This window comes from Nannobrachium achirus (assembly GCF_963921795.1).
Source record: "Nannobrachium achirus genome assembly, chromosome: 19".
Taxonomy (NCBI): Eukaryota; Metazoa; Chordata; class Actinopteri; order Myctophiformes; family Myctophidae; genus Nannobrachium; species Nannobrachium achirus.
In genome coordinates, this window is record NC_137826.1 from 31,017,812 (window position 1) to 31,039,004 (window position 21,193).

The following is a 21,193-nucleotide window of genomic DNA, read 5'->3' on the forward strand; positions in this document are numbered from 1 at the left end:
GGTGAAACAAAAACATATCGTAGGCTACGATTAATACTTCACCACTGCATCATTGGAGCACTGAAATCATCATGTAGCTACAAGTGTAAAGTGTCAGGACTGCTTTGTGTCACTGGCTTCCATTGAAAATGACTTGTCTTGTAGCCAGTGGTTTTTAGTGTGAACGCAGCATGAGTAGGGTGCACCGCCAAATGCATGACACCGCTATGTCCCCCTGGACTGGTCCTTATTGGCAGGTAAACCAGTAGGGGTGAGCAGTGACAAGACTACACACAGGTGTGTGGGGAATTTGGAAATTGGCATAAAGACTAAAGTGGGAAGGGGGGGATAATTGGCAACCCCAAGTTAAAAAAGAAATAACATTTTATATGCAGTGGCATATATGTTTAACTAAAATAGAGCAATATGGAAATTGAAATGTACAGTATGCATAGATGGCAGACATAATTAAAATCATAACATCGTTGCAGGGGTTTATTCTGTTCAAAAAGTTACATCTCCAGACATACATACAAACAATAAATGATTCAGTGGACACTTTGTAAATAAAAACACAAATGTTTATAGCATACACAAATATTTAAATATATGCGTATACATACAGAAGTATGCACAAGATCAGCAGTTCAATGCGTAACAGAAAACATCCAAAGTGACATGATGCAGGAAAAGTGAGTGTACAGTCCATTAGGCGTTTTTGGAAGAACTGATTAGGATTAATAGCTAATATATATGTGATGAAACTTGATGAAACATGAACTTGAAGAAATATTTCTGATATTTAATATCTGATATTTTTCCATAGGTTTGCTGCAGGAATCTACCAACCAGTCCAATTCACAAATGGAAAGAAATATTAATACAATAATCTTTTAAAGTCATACTGTGCAAGATGTTCAATTAAACAAAGGTTGTTTTTGTTATAATCTTTCACTGATATATTTTTCACAATAACCATTCCACAACTTTTCTAACCACTATTAAACATTATCTTTGTTTGAGAGAGTCCCTGACACACAAAAAATATGTGGAAATACTGGAAATGCATTTATTCATGTATTTTACAGTTAATAAATACTGTTTCTGACAACGAGTTGTTGCTTTACAAAAGATCCTCGGGCGCTCAGATCCTGCAGGATTCCCTTTTCAGCGTTCCTTCTGACAAACACTTTAATGACAAAGGAACTACGGGATGTCGCTAAAACAGACAACTAAAATGTTACACAGTATGACTTTAAGGAGGCAAACACAACAACATTACAGTTATATAAAGTGATATTTAACTGCAAATTAGAGGGTTGAATTCAAAGTTTAGCTAAATTGGATTTCAAACAAAAACTGCAAATATAAAATGAGCACCAGTAAACTTACATGTTTATCTGTGTAATATAGTTGTAATTACACAAAAATGCGATACTACCAGCTTCCTAATATCATGTAACTTAAAATCATTGTAGAACACTTTCATACCTACAATAGATATCAAATAATCAACAGTGATGTCACATGGAAGCATCATCTAGCAGAACTGCTTAATGGGGCCCTTGAACCACAAAATTGCAATCATCGCAAAAGTATTTTGCTCAACAACAAATTAAAAATGTCACCTGAAATTGTGGATCAAGTTTCACAATTTGTTGTTGATCTTTACTGAAACACTTAAGCAACTCCTTCCATGTTAGAGGAACAGAACTACTAACTACACAACTGAACTAACAAACTAGAACAGTCAACAAGACAAGAAAAAAACAAAAGAGCAACATCCTCTGTCAATGGATTTCAAACTTTTGTGCCCAAAGCACACAAAGGGCAGGTCAAATCTCAAGGCACACCTGTATTCATATCTGTGCAAAATAGCCTCTGTAACAAGTATTATCACTCTTATCTCTCTCTCTCTTTTTTTCTTTCTTTTTTTAATAATGCAGAATAAAATAATAATAACATTATTTTGACTTTTCTAATGACATGGGCATCGCAATTATGCAGCTGCATAATTATGTGTCCTGATTTTTAACCACTTTCAACCTGGAATCAAATGTTTTTAAAAAAATGTTTCAAAATCTTTTAGGACTTATGATTAGATTAATTAAATCCCATAAGTGATAAATATTTATGTTTGTGTTTATTTTGTATCTATCAAAAAGTTGTATTTATTTAAGAAAAATAATCTCAGATAGAAACGTATTAAATCAAAATTAAAGTTTTTCAAATTATTACAAGATTATTATTTTTGACAAAATATCTGTCAAAATGTGGGAGTCTCTGGCTCTCCAAAATCGGGATTGAAATCTGGCATCGGTCAAGCTCTATGCTTAACACATCAAAGGTTCACAAAAGGATCAAAACAGTGAGTAATAAATAGTACACTAACCTAATTAATCTAATTTACACAATGATTATGATGATTATTCTGAAAAATATAGATGAACACATAGTTAAATAAAAACGTCTATGTTCTGTCTTGTTTATTATATACTGTAGAAGCTCATAAACCACCCGGGCATAACATCCCAGGTGGTTCTCATACCAAATGAGTTAGTAAATTAGCCTGTTCCTCATCCTTCCGTATGGTTTTGTTTCTCTCATATCCCGAGACTAGACAAACAACAAAAAGGAGTTTTTCAATCTCTTGCTTCCCTTGAGCCAGGGTTGTAACATATTGAGGTCTTGAATGGGATATTAGCTCTAGAAGAGTCACTGCGTTGCAATTAAAAAACATTTTCCTTAATTACTCATATACTGTACAAAACGCAGTAAGAGTTCCCTGTAACTAGAGAAGGTATTCAGCAATCAACGACTCTGAGGGTGTTGTGATCAGCGTCCATATACAGTAGACAACAGTTCAGTTATAAATACATACTTGTGGAAAGGGACAAGTATAAATGAATCCTTAATGTCAGGGCCCCATTAAACTACATACTACACACTCTTCCTACTGTTTGTCACATCACTGTCCTATACTTGGTATGATCATTCAAGTCTTATACCCTAATTGCAAAGATCCTGAAAAAAGCATAAATCCTTATTCCATGCCTTTCTTTTTAAACATTACATTTATAGCATTTCTTGCTTCATTAAAAGGGAGTAATTAATTTAAATAGTGTACAGTGAACAAAAACTGAAATAGAGGAGAGATAATAGATGTGTTGAAGGTCGTAGGCTGGATTTAAATGTACTGTATGACATTGCAACTGCTCCAGCTTATTCAAAATAAATTTTAAGTGCATCTGTCAACAGGTTAAATTCCATTTGGACTTTACTGATTCACTCATTAGCTCTACAAAGATGAAAATAAAATATAAATTGCAGGCCATATCTATAGTAACATTAGAACTTCCATTACAAAGTTAAAATTTTGCATCTACTTATGATTACAAACAATTAATTTACATCTGATTGTCATTACAAAATACCTATAAATCAAAATCATCTAAAAGGTATAAAAGTACAACTGATACATCTCTAAAAATACCATGATAGAGAATTCTGAGGACACCGCACATCATATCTGCGGTAAGGCGTTTCAACATTATAGGATGCTGTTTCACATTTTAGTTTACTGTGTACATATGGCATATACAATATATGGCTACATACATGCCATGCCAAATTCTAGTTTAAAAGTATATCAACCATATATACATAAGACAATAGCTGTTTATTGAAGAACAAATGTATACCGTGCCAATTTTAAGCACTTGTCACATACTATAGTGGAGAGAAGTTTCTATATTGGCACTTCAGTCGACCAAAAAACAGCTTGTAAGCATCCACCTATCCGATCTACTGTAATAGGTTCAAGTTGTTTTTAGGGTAGCTGAATAAAGGTGGAAACATCTTATACATTAATGCCACTACAGCCATACGAAGAAAGAAATCAGAAAATGCAACCAAGGCAACCTTGAAAGGTAAAAGTCAAACAAGACGTTGAAGAGGCAATCATTGGTGTCTCACAAATCCTGAAGTCCCATGAGCAACTTACATTTCTTTACGAAGAACAGCCATCTTACTAGAGAGGGATCTTCAATAAAATTCCTTGTATCCCCACTTTACTTAGAACATTGGAACATTCAGCACCTGGAGGAAAGACATATGATTTAGAGTCTGCTTATTTTAATTGGAAAAACGAATTATTGCATATATTCAACCGAGTCACCAAACGTTACAAAGTGGGCATAGCGTAACTCAACATCTTTAGGTGGTTATCTTTTTTATTGCATATACTTACATACCGGTATATACAGTGCATAATTATACATTACCGTATCTCACTTAACCCTAACCGGAACAAATGAAAAAGTGTGCCTACCGAATCATCCATTATGGAGGATGGGTCAAAGTAGTCTGGCTTCAATTCGGATCTTTCTCTGCGGTTCTTTGATGGTGGCTGAAAAATAACAGCTATAGTCAGTGAATTTTGCATTACTGTACACTCTACAGTACAAAAAAAGGTGTGTTAAAAATGGACAACTGGCTTTTATTGCATTCTATATTCGGTCTGTGTGGCCCATCCAGTCTCCTGTACATGGTTCTCCAAATAAAGGGGAAGGTAATATTTATTTGCAGGTTATATTTGGCTGCCAATATAAATTAATATGGCTGACACTTCCACATCAACGGTAGGTTCCGTACGGAACCATTGTTTACTTAGATATGGAAGGATGACCTCCCACTTGGGTAATGACGCCCCCTGGCGATCATTCAGAGAAACTACTTCAGCTCCCGTACTAACGTAGGTAGGAAGGGCCTGTCACTCAAACCGGAGTGACCCGCCTCCAGGCTATATAAGCCCCCGGAGGCGGAAGTAACATCCTCTTAATACCACTCTCTGCCACATTCAGTGAAACAGAGGGGCATTACGTGGGAGGTCATCCTTCCATATCTAAGTAAACAATGGTTCCGTACGGAACCTACCGTTTACTGTCAATATTCCAGGATGACCTCCCACTTGGGATTCTTAAACTCCCCTCTAAGCCACAACCTACTCTCATACCCCCACACACCCCTCATACGGGTGAGCACAGCCCAAACGGGCGTGACCCATCACCCAGAAGGTCCCAGGCCCACCGGACCTGGGTGTGAAGGCATGAGAAAATAAGGAGAGACCCTGACAGACCGAAGTCCGCCTCATTCAACTAAATGAAAAGGACAAGTCCGCCTTATAAGTAAGACACACTATATAAGGAAAACACAGGGTCCCCCCAAAATACCCCAGGTGGCTACATGCCCACCTGTGGGAGGGGAAGATCCGACTCCTCTATGACGTAGAGGAGGCAACTGCACCCAGAACCGAATGCGCTAGCGAAGAGGATTCGATATCCAGGTGATAGTAGGCTGCAAAGGTAGAAGGCGAAGACCAATTCGCCGAAACACAAATCTCCTGAACGGAGACTCCCTTTGCCAGTGCCCACGAAGTAGCCACACCTCTAGTGCTATGGGCTTTAAGTGCCGCCGGCACTTCCACACCCGCACTAGAGTAAGCCAGCCTAATAGCATCCACAATCCACCTCGAAAGAGTGGGTCTAGACACCGGCTTTCTGACAAGAACATTGCCCATTTCCACGAAGAGCTGAGAAGAAGCTCTAGAACCAGCAGTCCTGTCACAGTAGGCCTTCAATGCCCTGACAGGACAAAGGCAATTCAGCCGTTCATCCTCCACCGAGACAAACGGAGGAGGATGAAAAGCCAGAAGAACAACAGGCTCCTTAGGAACCACCATGTTCTTAGGAACAAACTTAAGATGAGGCTTGAGCAACACCTTGAGATCATTGTTCATAAACTGCATGCACTCCGCAGACACCGAGAGAGCTTGCAGGTCACCAACTCTTTTAGCCGTGGCCAAAGCCAGCAAAAGAGCCGTTTTGAAACTCAAAAGTTTCAAAGGCATCCCTACAAGCGGCTCAAAGGGAGCCCGACATAGGCCCCCTAGAACCACCTGCAGATCCCAAACTGGGAACAAAGACCTAGTCACCGGCCTCAAACGTTCAACTCCTTGCATGAACTTGATGACCTCCGGGACTTTAGAAGGTGCCTTGCCCGCCACCCCCAGGTGACAGGCATTAATAGCCGCCAAATACCCCCTAAGGGTAGAAAATGCAAGACCACTTCTCAAGCGGTCCTGCATAAATTCCAGAATTTCCTGGGCTGACGCCACATGGGCCACCACCGGTGGAACACGCGACTCACACCAGTCCTCAAAGGCATTCCACCTTCCATCATAAGACGCCCTCGTAGAAGGCGCCTTAGCACTCTGAATGGTAGCAACCACTTCAGAAGAAAAACCAGCCGCCAGCAGGTTTAACCTTTCACGTGCCAAACCCACAGGTCTAGGACCTGCAGGTCTTGGTGGAAGATCTCCCCCCTGGCCTGACTCAACAGATCCCTGCACTGAGGCAGCTGCCAACCCGGTTCGCAAAGGAGAGGGGCGATCGCCGACCTCCACGTGCCCTTGTAGGGAGCCACCAGGAGCATCTCCAGACCGAACCTCCTGACTCTCTCCAGAGTGGGTCGGATTAAGTCGAAGGGGGGAAACGCGTACAGTAGACCTCTCGGCCACGTGTGCGCTAAGGCGTCCAACCCCAAGGGAGGACTGCCCTTCACCGCGAAGAACAACGGACACTTCGTATTCTCCGCTGACGCAAACAGGTCCGCCACTGGCTGACCGAACTTGCGAAAAATCTGGTTCGCCACCCTGGGGTGGAGAGACCAATCCTCGTAGCGAGAACCTCCCCTGGACAGGAGATCTGCTCCGCTGTTGAGGAGACCTGGGACGTGTAAGGCCCTGATCGACTTGAGGCGCGACAAGCACCAAACCGTCAATTCTCGAGCCAGACGGTCCAGTGGCAACGACGACAGGCCCCCCTGTTTGTTGACATAAAACATGGCCGTCGTATTGTCTGTCCTGACCAGGACGTGACAATGCAAAATCCAATGCTCGAAATGCTTGAGCGCCAGGAGTATAGCCATCAACTCCAAATAGTTGATGTGACGACCCCTCATCTCCAGAGGCCAAAGCCCCTGCGCTGTGCGCCCCTCGAAAGTGGCTCCCCATCCACTGAGACTGGCGTCTGTCGTGATCGACTTGCGGGAAACCACCTCGCCAATCGAGACTCCGCTGGTGAGGAACCCCTCCACCAGCCACGGAGACAAGGCGATCGCGCAGGAAGGGGAAACCGTAACCTTCTTGTACTTCAAGGAGGGCGGGATCCCGAGGGATAACATCCATCTTTGAAAAGGTCTCATATGAAACCTGCCCAAACGCAACAGATGTACTGCGGAAGCCATCATTCCCGTCAGTACCATGCAACTCCTGTAAGTGACCTCCTGGCCCACTTGAAAGGAGTCGAGACATTCCCGAAACCTGTCCACCCTCTCCTCTGAGAGACGGGCCGACATGTCGGATGAGTCCAGAAGGACCCCAATGAATGTAAGACGACTTGCTGGAGTCAGCATGCTCTTGCCGTGGTTGACTATGAAACCTAAGGCCTTCAGGTGAGCCAAAACCACTTGTGTGTGACGCGCCACTTCGTGGGCGGAGCTCGCTGAAATCATCCAATCGTCGATGTACGTCGCCAACCTGACGCCCTGCTGTCTCAGCGGGGCGATGGCTGCTTCGGTCACTTTCACGAAAACCCTCGGGCTCAGTGACAGACCGAAAGGGAGTACTGTGTACTCGTACAGGCGACCCTCGAAGGCGAACCGTAGGAATTTCCTGTGTGGGGGATAAATCTGGACGTGCTGATAAGCATCCTTCAGATCCACTGAACAGTGGAAATCCCCTTGCCTGACCGACCGTAACATGGTGGGTACAGTTAGCATCCTGAAAACGTATTTCTTCAGGTACACGTTTAGTGCCTTTAGGTCCAGGATGGGACGTAGCCCCCCCCCCTTTTTGGGCACCAGGAAATAACGGCTCCAAAATCCCTTGCGGGATTGGGTCCTGTCCAGCTCCACTATAGCACCCTTGCTTAGCAAGGAGCTGATCTCTTCTCTCAAAAGATTTGCTTTTAAACCACGCGCCCTGGTATGAATAACCCTGCTCGAACGCGGGGGTATGTCTGCGAACTGTAACCTGTAACCCCTGGTTATCGTTCGAAATACCCAATGGCTCGGGTTGCATAACTTCCACTGGCGCGCGCAGCGTGCTAGCGTGTTTTGAGCGAGAGAAACCCCACCACTGTGCTTCCGTGACGGCGGAGCTTTTTGGCGGCCGGACCGGAAGTGGGGAACCTGCGTATCCGTATCCGGAACGACCGGATGCGGAGCGCAAGGGTTCAATAGGCCGCATGGCGGAAACACCTTCTGGTTGTACCGCTTGACTAGCGGAGCTATTTTGCGGCGGGACCGGAAGTGGGGAACCTGCGTATCCGTATCCGGAACACCCGGATGCGGAGCGCAGGGGTTCAATAGGCCGCAAGGCGGGAACACCTTCTGATTGTACCGCTTGACTAGCGGAGCTTTTTTGCGGCCGGACCGGAAGCGGGGAGCTAGCGAATCCGTATCCGGTGAAACCGGAAGCGTTCGGTTTTCGCTCGTTAGAGCAACAGGAAGAGCAAAGCGATTCGACTGATAAACAGACTCGCCCACAACTAAAGCATTCTCCCCTGACAGGAGAGGAACTTTTACGTTTAATACCTGCTCTAAGGCCTTTATGCTTGTCCCTTGACCCGGGCTCATAGTAGGCCGACAGAATTTCTGACTCAAGGTTAAATTCATAGCATCGCTCACGCGAGGGAAAATCCACTCGCGCGCATGAGGAACCACATAATTGTTTGACGTTAACATTACTGGTTGCTGATAAAACCTGTGACTGATTAAAGAGTCCTGACGGGACTTCATCATTCTTACAGGAGGCATGCATAAAGGAGTCATATTGTCGACGCGAGGGATATCCCACTCGCGCGCTTGAGGAACCACATAATTGTTTGACAATAACATTACTGGTTGCTGATAAAACCTGTGATTGATTATCGAGTCCTGACAGGACTTCATCATTACTACAGGAGGCATGCACGATGGGGTCGTCTGTGCTAGTGCGAGAGAGTTGGACAGAGACAGACTTTGCTCTTTCAACATATTTATTGCCGACACAGGAGGCATCAAATTCAACATTTTCATTTCCCCGACACGGGGTACAGAAAAACGCCCTCGTTTGGGGGGAGGGGGACCGAGAGACACCTCGGACCCCCGCCCCAGCACAATCCCCCTCTTCCGAGTGTCATTTGCGCTGTCCCCTACCGCGGCCACCGCGGTAGGAAGACTGCTGCCTGCCATCCTTGGACGGGCGGCGCGGCTGAGCGCGCTCGGGAACCACAACCTTGCTGCGGGGCCTGTCAGGCGCCCTGGCTGCAGAGGCTCCCCTGGAGGAAGACGAGTGCTTCTTAAAAGAAGCAGAGCGGCCCCTTTCCTTGACGCGGGAGGAGCGGGACGCCCTCCTAGCTTGCTGCGGTTCTTCCTGTGGCACTGTGGTGGACTCGACAATGTCCTTAGCAGCCTTAAAGAACGTGACTCTGCCCTGCAGCAGCTCCAAACCGCCGCCCATGAGGGTGGTGGGACTGTTCTCCATGTTGATGAGGGATTTATACATCTCCCCGCGAGGACCCACAGGCTTCTCGCCCACGTCCCTCTTAGGCTCGAGGTCGACATAGTCGAGCCAGCGGGCTCTCTCAGCTTGGAGGTTATAATCCATGGACCTGCCCATCCACTTGACCGCATGCCAATTGACCTTCAGCATGATGTCGAATAGGGTGTTTAGCTCCGCAGTGTGCTCCCCCGTGGGCAGACCTTTGACCAGGTCTTTGGTGGAAGCTAGCAAGAGCTGGATAAGATTAAGGTCCTTAGCAGCCAGAGCAGCGGACCGGTAGGCGTTACGAGCCCTGTCCGACTGCAGCTTGTCCTCCAGGACAGTGAACCCCGGCGGGTTGGTGCCGACGGGGCCGACAAACGGCCCGTTTTTAGCCGTGCCTACATCCTTGTACTGGGGTCTGACGGAACCCAGAAAGGATTGTGCCAACAGGTGGTCCAGGTTAGGGCAGGTGGACATGCCTGCCTCCGCACCGCCAACCAAATCCAACACAGAAAAAGGCAGCTTCCTGGGGTCTTTGTGTGTCTTCCATGAGGAATGGAGGGCCTTGGTGAATCCTTTCACCAGCGGCAGCCTGGAGAGGACATACGGGGCGGGAACCGAAGGCTCCTGCCCGGGCATTTCGTCATCATCCTCGGCCTCTTCAGAGGGGAGAGGAGGTGGCAACTCCTCTCCAACTCTGGCAAGAGCTCTCATGTAGACCGTGAGATGATCCAGCATTTCTGCTGCAGAATCGACGTCCTCTGCTCCCGCTTCACCCGCTTGACTGGCGGGTGGAGGGGCAGTGGTGCCTGAGGAGGACTGGGAGCTCCCTGCGGCGTCCAGTTGACGTGCTGGAGCCGCAGGGGCATTACCTTTCACTGTGACCGTGAGTCGAGAACCATCGTCCTCGACGGAGTCCTCCTCCTCCTCGGCCGTGTATCCAGAGTATTCAGAACCAGAACCCTCGCTCTGACAGGAGCTCAGGTCCGACTCTCGCCTGAAAGTCTGGACTGTTTTGGTGATGCTCACGTTGAGGGGAACGTCCCCGACGGTCACATCCGAGCGTTTCTTTTTGGGCACCGCGCCCGAAGGGGAAAAGGCTACCGGAGGGATGTTAGCCTTCTTGGTCGCCTTCTTAGCGGCGACTTCACCAGACCCGCCAGCTCCAGTGACAGTGGAGCTAGCTGCGGTCGGTTGCACGGCAGGCGGTGTCTCATGTAGCACGGCGCCATCTTGACTTGGAATGGCGCGCTGTTTGCCAAACGGATCTCCGGAAGGCAGCGCCGCACCTTGACCAACGGTGCGGGCCGCCTGGGGAAGGAAAGACTGGGCTGTGGGGTTGAGAGCAGTGGACCCACCTGGTGGAGCGCAGGCCCCGAGGCCTGCCCTGGCTAGGTAGAACCGGTGTACCAGTACATCGTGGTCGTAGGCCACGCAGAAGTCACAGAAGGGTCCTGCTCTCCCCTGAGGACTCAGTGCAGAGAAGGCGTGTGCAACGCCCATGCAGCCGACACAGAGAGGGTGAAGATCCTGTCCGTCGATGAGTCCTGGACAGCCTGGACATTGCCTCGGCAGGAAGGCCAGAGGATCCATGGCGAAGCACTGTAGCTAGAGTTAACAAGAAGCAGACGAGCTAACAAGCTAACGGCTAAGCCACGCTTGATTCGGGCAGGGCCTGAACAAGCGGTAAGCAGTGTAGCTAACGTTAACAAAGAGCAGACGAGCTAACAAGCTAACGGCTAATGCTATGCCACGCTTGCTTCGGCGGAGGCCTGAACAAGCAGTAATAATCCTTTGTTATAGAAGGAAATAACCGTCGTTTTAGGACGGGACAAGAATAAGTATTCTTAAGTACGGGTTAATTCAACACTCGCCGGTGGGCGACTCCAATGCCACCGCTTTAGGCTAATGCGCGAATAATAATAATACAAAGGCTGAGTTTCAACTTATCTGAATGTGATATCGCAGAGAGTGAAAAGAGGATGTTACTTCCGCCTCCGGGGGCTTATATAGCCTGGAGGCGGGTCACTCCGGTTTGAGTGACAGGCCCTTCCTACCTACGTTAGTACGGGAGCTGAAGTAGTTTCTCTGAATGATCGCCAGGGGGCGTCATTACCCAAGTGGGAGGTCATCCTGGAATATTGACAGTAAACACTACAACCACACCGTTGGTTTGGGCTCAGAATACTTGGGAGTCTTGGAACTCACAGGATATTTAATTAGTGCCTTTGTGAAACTTGAAGAGAAAACACAGCTGGGGAGTTATCGTCCAAGTGCATTACTTTATCAAACTAAAGGCCATTGTGGTTAAAAGGGTTTTAAAAAAAGTTTGATCAAATAAAATAAAAAAAACATACCGATTAATGATTCAAGTATTACCACTGAAACATGTTGCTGTGAGATGTTCTATGTAAAATTGTCCTAGGTTAAAAAAGAAAAAAATAATTACCAAGTCTATGTCCATAGTGTCAAAACCCATGCCCTCATTGAGGTCTTCCAAACGGTCCTCTGAAGACATCATAACGTCCTCCACTATTGGTTCTTCATCGTCCTCCATGAGCCCGCCGCCTCTGCGACTAAGGTATGTAGTGCACATGGAAAGTTATTATAGAAAGAAAATAAGAATGTGCACTAAGGCAATGGTTCTCAACCTGTTGATTTTGGGATTTATTTATTTAATTAATTTAAGGACTTTTAAGACCTTTCTAATACCTCAAAATAAAATAAAGAAAGAAAAGAAATAAGATCATTACTGCATCAAAAGTAATCAACAAAAAACTGGTCAAAAAGTTATCAAATTGTCAAATAATATAAGAAAGAGGTATAAATTGTCTATATAGCAGCTCTACAAGCTCAAAAGTCTTGTGTTGAATTTGTAGATCGGCTATTTTAACAATATTTATCTGTGGAACCGAGTCAAACTAAATGTAATGCCTCCACTCCTACAATTCCATGTCTTGTCAGGGTGGGGGGTCCCCAGTTCAAATATGATTTTTTTGGGGGTGTCGGGCCTGAAAAGGTTGAGAACCACTGCATTAATGGACCATGTCATTTCAACTCCTCCACCGAGACACAATGATTGTTATTGGGGACAACAGAGAGATCTTACACAGCATGCTGCATGTGGTTCCTCATCTTGGCATACTGCATATTGGCCCGTTCCTGCTGTTGGTGTGCTTCCGCTTGCTGCCTTTGGGCCAGCATCCAAGTAACCTGGGTACTATTAGGGGAATGAACTTTAAAACCAGGGCATAAATCGGGCAGTTCAGTTTCACAATATACTGTATATTTCAGAGGTGGATAAATAAAGGGAATGTAGAAATTATGCATTTACTTGTAATCCATGGTAGCCTGGTGGTGATGGTGTTGCTGTTGTTGTTGGGAAGGTATGGCCGGGTGCGAGTGCTGCTCTAATGACATGGTGTACACTCCTGTGTAGCTGTCATCCGTCCTCATTTTCTTGGGATCTCTCAGTACAGTGGAGGTGAGGTGGGGAGACAACAGCATGACTGGTGTGTGTACGTTCTGCTCACGGTTCATCCAAACTGCATCACTACTGCTAGAGCTGTTTTCATCTCCTGAGAAAGGAAGGCATGTATGCACAAAATGTAGATTGCAGAATAACTGACAAATTTATATACTTATAGTAAATAACTAAAAGAAAAATACAAATGGAGAGTGTGAATGTTTCATGTATCCATGTTTATCTGCATTTTGTCCATTTTTGTAAATCAAGCTAAGGTACTTCCTATATTTGCTTTATTAGTTGTAATTGTTCTGTACTTTGAGATAACATGGAGATACAATAAGCTGTTAGTTGAATGAAAATGGAGCAAGAAAACGGAAACATAGCATAATTATACCAGCATAATTATAATAACCAGGATTAACTTATTGAGATTTTCTGTAAAAAAAGAATAACTAGAAGCAGTACTCTTCCGAGCACAGGCAGGTCATGTATGTTATTGTAGCCTCCTGGTGGCACTATAATAGGCCAATGTCGATCACATGACTAAAGAGATACTGTCTACCGATTTGCATGATCTTTGGACAAAATCTGTAGGAGTAGTGTCCAAAAATGAGTTTTGCACAAATTCGCCTCCTGGTGGCACTAGAACAGGCCCATGTGAAAAATGTGGGGCAGAGGTTCTGCTCTGGCACCCAGGGAGTGTGCGTACACAGTTTCGTTGCCATTGTGGCAACGGCGCCGGGGATTAGCTGTCCACAGATGGAAGGAGAGGACGGGCGGACGGACGGACGGACGGACGGACGGACGGACGGACGGACGGACAGACAGGGTGCAAAACATAGTCCCCCCATGCCTCCCCAGGCATCAGGCCCTCACCTTCAGGACATTTCCTCTTGCCTGTGCTGGCTGGCTTGGACTTTTTACTTCTGACAGTGGACCCTCTGCTGCTATATCCACTGATGACGGACATGTTGTCATCATCTCCAGCATATAGGGAGTTTCTGTAGGAGATGAGGGGTAGCCAGGTGTCCTCTCGCTGTAGAGACATCTGAAAGGTCATGAATCGTTCCAGGTACAGGTGACTGTGGACGCCAGAAAACAAAAGGTCACGATGCAGTTAGAGTTGCAACAATCATCAAATGTTCCTATTTATCATGACAAAGCAAAAAAAATATATATATATATATATAATTTTAAAACTACATTTATGTGAATGAAAGAAAGAGGAATTTGTTCCACTGCATAACTCCACCCCCGGTAGCAAAAGAGAATGATTTTTCTGGTGGGCCAGTTATGGATCAATCAGAAGGCTGACAAAAGGTGAATTAAAATCAATTATCTTTATTAATCATCACTTACATCCAAACAACGCATAGCCACACACCCAAGTCTTCTGCTCCAGACTTACACTGTTTTCTTGTCCTGTCGCATGAGTTTGTTAGAGAACTCACTCAAGACGTCCAAAAAGGCTAGATTGAGAGGTGGACCCCCCTCTCCCTGTGGGCTAGGCTCCTTGAACGCAAACTCAATTCCATCCCTAAAATAAATACATAAAAAGACAGAATGAGAATGTCCAAATAGGTTAATAACTTCACTGGTGTCAAAACGTATAGATAACAACCTTTTGGCTCACAATTACCACTTACTTATGCAACATGGCAATAGCCTCCCTGGTCTTCAATTGATCCAGTCCAAACGTTAATGAGAAACGCCGGGCCAGCTCTTTTATGCCGCAGAAGGCTGATGAAGAGCGGTCAATATTGCAGCCAAGGTCAGACAGCATCTCATTGAATAGCTATAAATGAAAACACCAAACCGTTAATATTAATATGAATACATTTGAAGAAATAAGTCTTCAAAATCTAAATTGTTTAAAAAGGGCTATTAGGAAACTTTAGAGCAGAAGTTAGATTTCTATTTTGCTAATTGTCGATTGAGAAGTACATAGTGTATAATAATGTGTGTGTGCTCACGTTTGCATGCAGCAAGATTTCAGAGGGCCCAAACCCAAATACAGAGCAAAGGATTAACAGAGAATAACAGAAGTTGTATTTGAATTACAAGCTGAAAAGCTGGGAACCCCTAGCCCACAACCGACTTGCCTGGATATGACAAGTACATGAAGGTGCAGTCCTCTTATGTTGTAGAGGCAGCAATCTACCAAGAATGGAATCAGGGCTCTATCCTCTCTGTCCTGTCCATTATGCTACAGAGTATTCCAGGCTCAGATTGGTCTGTTCAACCATGGTCATTATCAACTTTGATGGATGAACAAGATATGTCCTATAGTGCTTCTTAAGTGCCTGCTTTTTAAATGTACTACTGTAACTGCAGGTACATTAGAAATAGTTTCTTAAGAAACAGTATTTTGTTCTAGTTGCCAAGAATCTTACCTTTTGCAAGCTGACAACGAGTGTCTTTGCACACTGTATTTTGTCAATCTGTCTTGTTTTACTCATTGTTTCCTTGATGATGTCTCCATAATCATTGTAGTACTGAGGAGAGTCAGTGGATAAAGGTTGTTAGCTGTGAATAGCAGTGAGACAGAATTTGTTGTAGAACCGATGACGATGAAATATTAAACATACCCTCATGTACTGCTTAAATATATCTGCTCCTGTATTTATTTCCACAACATTGTAAATGATCAGTTTGCAATAGGCTGATAATAGGTTCCTCCGTTTGTGGAGTGCTTCAATTTTATAGGCTTCATCATCTTGCTGGCCATCTAGAAGACACAAAAGAAGACATATACAGGAAAACAGTCTTAACAATCCATCTCTTATGCTTACAAGTTTGCAAACTACTTGGGTGTGTCAAAATATTTTCCACAGCATCGCGCCGCGTTGTGAGCTTGTAGATCAGCTATTTTCACTATTTCTTAAATTTGTGTTCTAAATGTATGGAATGTCTTTCATTTTATTTATAATTTATTCTTGGATAACTTTGACATTTATTTTTTTGAACAGACAGAGACTCTGACCTGTGCTGTTGTTGTCATCATCCTGGTCGATGAACACTTGTTCCAAGATGAAGTCGAGCAACTCGGCCTGTAAACCAGAGTCGGGGGTGAAGACCAGAGGCTCCAGATGCTCCCGGCCCGCCGACATGATCTGGTGACTGAAGATCATCAGCACGTCACACAGGATGGTGAAGGCCTACAGGAACAGAGCTCCACACTTTAGCCCTTGAGAGACCACCTGCGGTGATTATACTTTTCATCTGTATGCTACTGTAACTCAGTGGTTCTCAACCTGTGGGTCGGGAGTCGGGACCCCCAGGGGGGTCCCCAAATTATTTTGGGGGGTCCCCAGATGATTAACTTAATGTGCAACATTGTTTTCTCACTCAACAGTAAACAAACAAACATGACGTTTAAGTTTATAATGGGTTTATGCATATAAAAGTGTCAATTTAAGGACTTTTGAAGACCTCTAAACTGACAAATTTCACATTGGCCAAATTGTCAAATATCAGAGGCAGAAATTGTGAAAATACAACGCGAGGCGTTGTGAGCATGTAGATCTGCTATTTTCAAATAGAACCGTGCTATACAAAATGTAATGCCTCAACTCTTGGTGCTCGTCAGGGTGGGGTGGGGGGGGTCCCAGTTAAAATATCGTTATTTTGGGGGTCGCGGCCTGAAAAGGTTGAGAACCACTGCTGTAACTGGACCAAAGCCAGGAAGAAGAGAAGAGTCTGGTATGCATGATCCCACCTGTTCCTTTACAGTGGTGTTCACATTTGTTAGGTAGCGCTGGCACATTAAGCAGAAAACCCTCGTTTGCTTTCTCAAGGTCACCATATCCCCCTAAAGAAACAAAAGGAAAGCTTCATCGGTGACTATGTGCTACTATTTCAAACGTGTGAACAATATGATTTGTATATAAATGTACTTTGAATCCGCATCGGCAAAATCTGTAATGTTTTACAACGTCCCACGTGTAGGATCCCAATAATTGGAGCTATGGACCATCAATATACAATAACATTTGTTGGTATTGTCACCCTTCTTTCCTTGTTGCTAACATATATTTTGGCCAATAAGATTCTATTTGACATCTGTATCTGCCATATTTATTTGCCAGTTACAAAGAGCAGCAGTGAAGTCAGTTTACTTGCTTACTCAACTTTTTATAGCCCAAAGTGACAGGAGTAAAAGCTCAAAATAAACTGTGTTGCTTTCCAAATATCCATGAATTAATGTATAGAGTCTGTACCACCATCTGTCTGGTGGTACAACCAAACAGAACTTTAACATTCATGTCATATTGTGAATATACAGTATGTTATAGTAATATGTACCTTTGTGGAGCTGCATTCTGAGAGATTTGCTAGATGCCACAGAATGATATAGTGTGTGCACTGCATTGCATGAATGACAATCTGTAGGGGAAAGCAAAAATAACAGGGTGATGATACAGACAGTAGTTAAAGGACAACTTTAGTTTTTTACAACAAGGGTTCATATTTTAGATTGTAATTAAAGAATATAAAAGATGAATGTTAAAATTATTTCATTTACGTCTTTCTATTGTTTTAGAGATTCATATTTCAGTGGTTGGGGGCATGTGTACAAGTGGCTAAATATGTCATTTTACACAGAATAAGCCCATTCCCAAGATACAACGCAACCTTTCATGGTTGGATGTGACTTATGGGGGCTAGAAGTATTAATTACTGTAAATAGCAATAAAGAAACTGCTGGCTTTATTGTGTCTAAAAAGACATATTTAGCCACTTGTACGCATGCCCCCATGCGTACGCATGCCCCACATTTTAGCACGGTAAACGCGATAAAACAATAGAATGAAGCAAATGAAAACATTTTGACTCTCACTTTTTCTTTTCTCTAATTACAATCTAAAATATGAACCCTTGTTGTAAAAAAACAAAGTTGTCCTTTAATGACTGATTGTGATAGGTTAAAGATAAATTACTCTAATTACCTGCTCAGGCATATCTCCATTTTCCAGACCGGTGTTGAGTAGTTTGTAGTTGGAAGTGAAGAGGTCCCACTTAGAGAGATCATGTGCACTTGTAGAAGGGGGGAAAAAAATATATATACAAGTGTTCGGATTGATGAAATGAAAATATATCATTATGAGTCTCTCCACCAATAAATATATCTTTCAACACGTTCAGATGAGAACAAGTCTAAAAGCCGACTTAGCCATTCACCAAAAAGGATAATTCACATCTTTACAACAGCAAGTGATGACTGAAAAACAAGAAGCTACTTTGAAATCATACAACCTCGACTTTCAACATTCACAAGTTTATATTTTTTAAATCTTAATATGTTCATTGTTTTACTTGTGAAAAGCACTTATCCTCTTCAGTGTGGACAGAACCTGGTAGGCATCATCTTCATCTAGTTCTTCCCCCTGCCAGAGTAGAAGTAGTGTTCTTGTGAAACACCTGACACTCTATATGTCTATATGGTAATGCACATTCAAAACATTAAATGAAAGTAAATCTAAACAACACAAACGACAAAGTAAGCATCTCTGCCATTTACCTCATGCAGAAAGTCCTCCAGCAGTTTGTTGAACTTGTCCACCAACTCATCAAGGAGCTGGGAGCGGGCAATGTTCACGCGATTGTAGATAGTGAATTCCTCGTTGCATAGGTAGTGATAGGTGGTAGAGCAGGCTTCAAGCACATCTGTGTCAGTGTGCTTATCCAGCACCTCCCAGATTTGCCGCAGCAGAGCATCCAAATGCTTAACAGGAACAGAAAACTCTGTTTTTATCACAGTATGCAGCAACATATAGTATCATATAGTAATCAACATCGTTATCATCGCTGACATCTTGAGTTTTATCAGTTCGAAAGAAAGTACATTCCACAAACCTTTTCTAACCGACCAGTAGTGTAGATGTCAAGATCAAAGTACTTTGGAATTTGTAGTAAATTGGTCACCTTTTCAACATCAACACAGTACTGTAAAGAGAAATAAAAGAAGACAGTAACAGTCAGTACACATGGTCGTTATGGTTTATCTGGTGACCCAGGTTAAAAGAGTCAGTACTGTGCACCGTTATTTGAGGAGTAGATAATGTTAACCACCTTTGTCAACAACAGAGGCAATGCCACTGCAAACATCTCTGTGATTCTCGTTCTGTCATCCAGCTGCGCTTTCTTCTCCTTCGCGGTAAGGACCTTTGACATGCAGAAGACCACAGTTCATTTGTCAACATCTAGTATGATAACGTGTTAATGCTCATGCAATGGAGTTTGCAGAGTCAGGCAACGCACCCTCTTGCCTGTGCCTCTACCCACTGGAGGGTGGCATTCACAAGCATGCCGGACAGCAGCGAGCATGATCTCTATTAGTGCTGTTTCCTGGGGGTCGGTCAGTGCTGGAAAAGACACAGAGATACAGTATACTATATGGAATGATCGAATGAGGATGAGACTTTTCCTGTATGTCAACAAAACACAATTGTCTTGACGTGCATTAATGATTGCATAAAACAAAGCGTTTTTTCTTGGTTTAAAATGTGTCCTAAATGCACAGAAAACGAAATATTTGCTATTTTCAAGGCACCACTTTAACCACTCCCTATTTGGGGCAAATATTTGATTCACCTGTCGCGCTGACAGCGCGACAGGTGAGTGTGTACAGTAGATCGGTCATTTTCTGCTTTGTTTTTTGTGACTCGATCATCATTGAACATATGATGTTCTCTTTTTTTGCTAACTTTTTATCCCACGATTTCATGACCCATTTTCACCCGGTGTCAATTATCTAATAATCCTGGGTGCTCTCCCTCTGCCAACTTGGGGAGACAATGGACTGACCTCATGCTTCCTTCTATGCATGAGGAGTCCAAGTCACTTCTTTTCACGTGACAGGGGGGAGTTTCCCCGGCTGGACATAACGCATGCCGTGGAAGGAACATGCACGTTATTCCAACCAGTTCCTTTCCCCTCCATCAGGCGCCCCGGCTGGCCAGGGGGTAGGCAGTATAGAGACCAGGATTACTGCATGTTTTTTGTAAGGATACCTACCCTAGGAGACACGGGGAGAACATATCAACTCCACATAGAAAGGCCCTTTTGCCAACCCCACCTTGGGTATGGGCGGAAATCGAACCCAGGACCTTCTAGCTGTGAGGCGACAGCCTATCGACTGCGCCACCAAGCCCCCAAACATATGCTGTGATTAAAGTACAGCAGTGTACAATACAGTATGTCGATTTAATTTATTTATCCAGGGTAGTAGCTGAGCACAAGTGCTCATTTTCAGCAAAGCTTTGCAAATACTAGACACACACAAACACACACATCAAAACCTGGGAACTGACGAGTACAACCACACTTAGCCATTGAGCAGCTCCACTGACACATTTTGAAAGGTATACTGTATATGTTTTATTCAATTTCGTATTATTCAATTCCAGATTGAAGCTTTAAATAGAGGAAACATTTTAAAGTTTGTGAGGCTGTGAAACATTGTTTGTATGAGTAGGGGAAACTCACCCTCCTCCCCTGGCATGGGTTCATCCAGCAGAAGGCTGATCATGCTCTCCCAGTCTTTGAGGAGCTCTGCTGCACACTCCCACAGACTATCTACCAGGTAGGCCCCATGTTCATGGAGCTACAAGACACAAGAGTATGTATATCCCATCAATATTGTAACACTTCCAGCGCTACAGCTGCCAGAGAGACAACAATGACAAATGGTGAGAAACATGGACACAAATTACCTCACTCTCCAAGAAGAAAAATACTGTGGTCTTGAGGAGGCTGCCGTTGAGGCTTTGCCTGCCCCGCCGAGGCAATCCTTCTTCCTCTCCCCCTCGGTGGCTGTACAGCCTTTTAGCCAGCACAAGACAAAAAGGTCAAGCATTCAAGCAATGTCCTCAATTCCATACTGCATTATAAACATCGACTTGCGCCATGTGGAAGATGTGTAGGAATGGCGACATCCAATTTCACTCCCAAAAGCTCAATACCACAGTATTGTTTCAATTTCAAACGAAATCTTACTTTCTGTAGAGAAACTCTCCTGCGGCTACAGCTATGGGTCGATGGGCTGAGTAGACCAGATGATACACACTCTCACAGTCCTCTGCTGTAAGGACCTCATCACTGCTCCTGTTAGATCATAATGACCCAATTCCTTTGTGAGCTGGAGCACAACAAATAAC

At 44.2% G+C, this 21,193-nt stretch overlaps 1 protein-coding gene across 1 annotated transcript in view; it reads right to left on the minus strand.

Moving 5' to 3' along the window:
* Positions 1-478: 478 nt before the first annotated feature.
* Positions 479-21,193, minus strand: part of LOC308305186 (cohesin subunit SA-2-like) — a 37,331-nt gene continuing 16,616 nt past the window's right edge. Inside the window, exons 13-34 of the mRNA XM_080749898.1 lie at positions 21,033-21,140; positions 20,750-20,858; positions 20,523-20,640; positions 19,296-19,399; positions 19,107-19,199; positions 18,891-18,980; positions 18,556-18,759; positions 18,351-18,421; positions 17,984-18,071; positions 17,340-17,420; positions 16,753-16,845; positions 16,018-16,192; positions 15,623-15,762; positions 15,428-15,529; positions 14,681-14,829; positions 14,443-14,571; positions 13,911-14,116; positions 12,900-13,143; positions 12,675-12,785; positions 12,015-12,141; positions 4,310-4,387; positions 479-4,077 (exon numbers count right to left, since the gene is read on the minus strand). Coding sequence (XP_080606024.1) covers positions 4,054-4,077; positions 4,310-4,387; positions 12,015-12,141; positions 12,675-12,785; positions 12,900-13,143; positions 13,911-14,116; positions 14,443-14,571; positions 14,681-14,829; positions 15,428-15,529; positions 15,623-15,762; positions 16,018-16,192; positions 16,753-16,845; positions 17,340-17,420; positions 17,984-18,071; positions 18,351-18,421; positions 18,556-18,759; positions 18,891-18,980; positions 19,107-19,199; positions 19,296-19,399; positions 20,523-20,640; positions 20,750-20,858; positions 21,033-21,140 — 2,644 coding nt within the window. The 3' untranslated portion in view covers positions 479-4,053. The remainder of the gene's footprint in view (positions 4,078-4,309; positions 4,388-12,014; positions 12,142-12,674; positions 12,786-12,899; positions 13,144-13,910; positions 14,117-14,442; positions 14,572-14,680; positions 14,830-15,427; positions 15,530-15,622; positions 15,763-16,017; positions 16,193-16,752; positions 16,846-17,339; positions 17,421-17,983; positions 18,072-18,350; positions 18,422-18,555; positions 18,760-18,890; positions 18,981-19,106; positions 19,200-19,295; positions 19,400-20,522; positions 20,641-20,749; positions 20,859-21,032; positions 21,141-21,193) is intronic.